The sequence below is a fragment of the Buceros rhinoceros genome, unplaced genomic scaffold (assembly GCF_000710305.1).
Source record: "Buceros rhinoceros silvestris isolate BGI_N320 unplaced genomic scaffold, ASM71030v1 scaffold13618, whole genome shotgun sequence".
Classification (NCBI taxonomy): Eukaryota; Metazoa; Chordata; class Aves; order Bucerotiformes; family Bucerotidae; genus Buceros; species Buceros rhinoceros.
In genome coordinates, this window is record NW_010428703.1 from 39,622 (window position 1) to 45,039 (window position 5,418).

The 5,418-nt window shown below is 39.5% G+C and overlaps 1 protein-coding gene across 1 annotated transcript in view; it reads right to left on the reverse strand.

Annotated features, from left to right (window-relative positions):
- Window positions 1–3,212: 3,212 nt before the first annotated feature.
- The window catches only part of PDCD5 (programmed cell death 5), a gene marked incomplete at its 5' end in the record, with an annotated part of 2,581 nt that continues 375 nt past the window's right edge, over window positions 3,213–5,418 (reverse strand). Inside the window, 4 exons of the mRNA XM_010142372.1 lie at window positions 3,213–3,260; window positions 3,612–3,683; window positions 3,911–4,002; window positions 4,457–4,518. Coding sequence (XP_010140674.1) covers window positions 3,213–3,260; window positions 3,612–3,683; window positions 3,911–4,002; window positions 4,457–4,518 — 274 coding nt within the window. The remainder of the gene's footprint in view (window positions 3,261–3,611; window positions 3,684–3,910; window positions 4,003–4,456; window positions 4,519–5,418) is intronic.

The following is a 5,418-nucleotide window of genomic DNA, read 5'->3' on the forward strand; positions in this document are numbered from 1 at the left end:
CGAGGAAGCGCGAATTTGATGTCAAAAGCTGAGGAACTAGGTGTTCATTTCAGTAACCCTTCACTGTGTGTGAAAGCCTGCAGCGACGCGTACGCGCCTGCCCTCAGAGCAGGCTGCAAGGAGACTCTTCAGCAGAAGCAGAAGGTTCCTAGCACTTTGGAAGACTGAGTCCGCTGTGTGTGTTGGACGTAATTACACAGCCAGATCGTTACTGATCTCAACAAACCAGGACGTACCGAGATGTCGACAGCAAAATTACTTTCCTACTCTACTTAGCACTTACTAAAAAATTTTGTGTAATGGTAAACCAAACAAAACTCTATTGTATTTTTCAGCCATCCACTTTGTTTTTAAAAGTCTTTGAATAATTTTTGCATTTTCAGTTTTTATCACTTCATTGGATAAGTATATATCAATATATATATTTATATATATAAAGATATATTGGATAACAAGCTATTTATTGCTAGAAGTAATTGAAATGCCTCTATTTTTACTGTAACATTACAAATCATTATAGTCTATATTTCTGTATATTTCAGTAGCTGGGAAGATGATAGTCCATAACATCTGCAACGCTGCAGCAGAATTTTATACAGGCTGTTAACGCAAAAGGAGGTGGTCCTTGCTGATGTCTTTGCTGTGCTCTCCTGCTTTCAACCTGCAAGATCAGGTTTTCACAGAGGAGCCAAGATAGTGGGGAAGAAGTAGGGAGCCTTTGACAAAGCTAAACTGACTCGCTGTTCACCTAATAAAAAAATACACAGAAGAAACCACGTGTAAGGACACAAAATTGTTTTAAGTTGTGGGTTTTTTCTTCCTTCATCTAAAGCAAGTCGTGCAAAAATGTGTAATTATTCATGATTCTGAACCTGGGCAACATCTGCAGAGAAGACTGAGGAGCCTGCTCTGGACTGCTCTTTAAAGGTGAAATTCCAGTTATGAAAGGTACTTCTTACATCAGTAAGTATTTGTTGGAACAGAGTAGACCAAGTATTACACCCTTCCTAGAGGTGATCACTGAGTTACTATGGAGATTTGAACTTCATTTTCTACGGTTGTGTAAATAGCACAAGCCAGGTTTCTAAGTGCAGTTATTTTTTATTCTTGGCTTATCACATCCAGCTTGTATTTTATCCTACGTTATTTGTATGAATTACTCTATTTCTTTTAACGTGGTATTAGAAAAACTGCCTGGCAAAGTACAAAGGTGGAAGACATGCTGGTGATTTTTTCAAATAACTTTTTCATTTAAGGGATGAAATGTGCAATAAGTGCACGTATGGACATTTGCAAATGAGGGTCATGTGTTTATTTTTCTAGTAATTTATGAATTCACTTGATTTTCTAATGTGCCTTGGGTTTGTGCCAAATGATGGAAAGAAACTAGTAAAATAACTCTTGAAAGTGCCGTTTTCTGTGGTTTTTTTTTTTCTTTTCAAATCATGGAGTCTTTTCTGCAGATTCCCTTCCTGTTGTTGTAGGCATTGGAAAGCTTCACCCTCTGCCTGTGTAAATGGAGGGATGTTGGAATTCATGCTCTCGCTCAGTATGACCTGCCCACCTACATTCATGTACTGCTGTTTTCAGGTGGTGTGGTTTGGGATTTAAGGTGTACCAGTGCATGAGATAGAGCTGTCAGTGAAATGGTTGGACTCGGTGAGCTTAAGGGACTTTTCCAACCTAGATGATTCTATGAAACAGAACATTTTTGCCTAACTTCCTTCTCCAGCTCTGCATTCCTATAAAAAGTAGGAGGATGTTCAGCTGTTAAAAGCCAAAAGACCAAGAGGAAACAGATATGAACTAGTTTTTCTCCTAATGACAATTTAAAGAGGATCTAGAGTCAGCCGGTTATCCTTACCTGTAGCAAAAACAGCCAAGATGTTACTTACAAAGATACAACTGAATTTTCATAATCGGATTTCCAAACTACGTACTGAGAATTGGGCTTGTGTTTTAATTATACTGTGCATTTAAATGATTCTTGTCTAAGACTTCTTGATAATATGGATGAGAAAAATCAGTTTATTAGCTTTTTAGTACTGGTAATAAAGTGTATCTTGTTATTAGTAGAAATTGATAAACTTAAGAGTGGGAATGTGAAGCATGGATGCCTAGGATGTAGCTGTAGCCCTAATGGGAGAACTTTTAAACCATCTATCATCCCACCTTGGTTTAACTCTTCACACTAGTCATGAGTCTGAAGAAATGTAGCGTACACCCACAATACTACTACAGCTAAGGAAACATAATTACAAACGTAAGACAAGCAAAAGGCCCAGTCTCATGCAAACAATCAAAATAACTGATTTAAATGTTTTAACCACATTCACAGCCACTAGTGCTCACTTTAAATCACTTTATTCTGTAGTTGGGATCATACATGTTCCTGATCAATTATGTCAGAAAAGGGTTTTGTGGGGGTAGTTTATCGGCATACAGTTACAGTATGTATTATTTTGATAACCATATTTTTGAACAAATATATAGCACAAATTCACTTTATCCATGCAGGAGTTGCAGGAAGTTTAGGAAAACGGTCTTTTTTTTTTTTCAAGGTAAGAAACACTCCAGCCATTTGATAAAAATGGAGGTAGTCTGAAGAATACACAATACCAAGTGTGTGACCAGTGCTGTATCACGGGGTTAACTTGCTTATTTCTGAGAGAGCTTGTTCCTTCACCGGGGAACAGTTCAGCTGTATGCAGGTTACCATTTCCTTACGCAGCCTGCCTGCAGTCCTTTGATCCAAACACTACTTTCATACCTTCACTTTATTTTACAAGGGACACAAGAGCCACTGCTGCGGGACAGGCTCCCTTCAGGGGCTCAGGACACTTTTCAGGTCCTAGAGAGAGCAGCCGTTCCCAGTGTTACACTTCACTCCTCACATCACAGCATCCTCCCCCCCAGCAAGGTGGGAGTGTGCACTGCTGAAAGCACAGCTTACACACCAAGTAAGGGGCAACAAAACGGTCATGCTCATGAAGCCACAGGGAACCCCAACCTGCTCAGGCCTCTTATACTACAAAAATTTAAGTTATAAAATCCCCTTCTCAGCTCTATTTTACAAGACAAGTTCATTTGTTGGCCTTTTTATAAAAAAAAAAGTAAAGAAGCGTAAACATTTGCAGATCTTGCATTCTGCCTGATAATAGCACGTGGCCTTTTTCCGGGCCTGGTGGTTGGCAGGCAGTCTTACAGTAGTATTAATCATCTTCCTCTTCATCAGAATCCAACACTTTCCTTCTGTTGAACTAAAGCGAAACAAACACACAAGATGGAAACAGAAGGGTCATACTAGATCCAAGGCAGAGCAAGCCTTCCAACCTCCACACATTTGACAAGGGAATGTGTTACCACATCACCCACCCCCACCGTGTCCCTGCCTGGACAGACACGGGGCAGTCTGTCACACAGCAGAACACTGTTACCCCTGTGCACATTCTCTGCTGATAAGGACTGCTGTGACTTCACCCCAGCACCGGCCACTGTAGGTCTGAGGGGCAGGAGACACGAAATTCTACCCTGAACTGTGAAATGGTCCAATATGTGCAATCTTTCTGCTCTGTTTAGTAACAAAATTACAGTTAGGAAATAAAGCTTACTTTTACTGTTGTTTTCTTTTCTGTTTGCTGACTCACTTTTTCAAGGATTTCTATCAAACCTTGTTCTGATACCTGGGAAAGCCAGAGAAAAACTACATAAACACATTCTGAGAGCATCTTAGTATCAAAACAACAAGTCACACTTTCCCTTCTTGTAAAAGGTGTTTGATGGAGTTATAGAGTAGAATCTAGAAGCTCTCAACTGCCTTTTTCAGTTATTTAAAGATATAAAAAACCATCTTTTTTTGTTAATTAAGTTGAAAATTAATACACGCAAGAAAGAGTTAGAAATAACTCACCTTTCCGGCTAGCTGACCAAATCTTGCCATCTGTATAAGGTAATTCTCTACTGCTTTTGCTTTGTCTGGTTTCACAAGTGCTAAATTGCTTACTGCAACAAAAACAGACTCTGCTCATTTTGTTGTTTTACAACCTCCTCGGGTATCTTCACTAGTAACTAAGTAGTGACAGATGTCCCTGTGAAATCATAGTCTTCGTGCCAGAGACATGAAATAGATTAAAAGAGACATTCCCATTTATGTAAAATGAAGATACAAGATAATTATATTACTTTTAAACATTTGTTTTTAATTAAACTAATTTTGACTCTACAATTTTTACCATTAATTTAAAAAAACTAATTGATATAATTGGGATGTCATTTAACACACACACACATCCCCCCTCACTGATTTCACCAACTGAAATGCTGTAGGAGTTTTATCTTCCCACCAACACCACTATTTTTCTAGTCTGGCCTCTAGACAAGCACACTGGTGTTGATTGGAGCAGCACTGAGTACACTAGATGAGAATTTTTTATTAGAAAGTTACTCAGATACTTACATCTTGCACGAGCTGCTTGATCAAGAACTTGAGCTAAAATAGTATTTCTTATCTCTGCTTCCCTGGAATGAAACGTTAACCACACATTAACAGTGGGATTTTAAACACCTAAAAGAAAACGCACAGAACAGCAAACTACAGAAGACTTTCAACTCATGTAAGCAAGTTCCTGAGATCCCTTCAAACTGTACGTTTACAGGATTTTTTATGGCACTTTCTGTCAGCAGCAGCTCTACGTAAGCTGACAAAACTACATACCTGACACCACCTTCCTACAAATCAAGATGGAGTTTATTACCTGCACCTTCTCACTGTTGATTATTACATCTTAAAGACAAAAGCCATGCTACCTGCTGCAAAGATTCGGCATTCACAAACGGTGGCATTTCACCACAGGCCCTGTAGGGCAGAGCTGGCACGAGGAACAGTTCATGCAGTTGCAAGACAGAATCAAACCTCGTTATTTGTTTAGAATTTTCCAGTACGCCTTCGTATACTTGCAGTGTTTGACTGATATATTTGCAAAACCGGAGTTTTAGTTTACGCATTTCAGCTAATACTTGGTGTGCGCAGTGTTGCTTTTAAAATCATTTTCAACCTTCCCTGAGTGCCAATACTAAATGCTGCTATTTCTGTGCTAAGCTCTGACATAAATAATTTGGTTTCATATTTTTAACTGCAATAGATGTCCCAGAAAAAAAATCAAATGAACGAGGGAAGCATGTTCCCATTGCACTAACAGAACCAAACTCATCACTCAGACAGGGAAGAGTTCTGCCAGCCTTCAAGATTTTCTTACAACCGACTCCTACCAACCCTGAAAAGCCAAGGTTTCAGAAGCAGATGGCAGTGGGACTGACGATGCTTCCCCAAAACACCCTACTGTATCGCTAAGGGTCTGCACTCAGCTGCATTCCAAAGTGAAAATGAGTTACTGCTGCTGATCTCCTCCACCCCCCCCC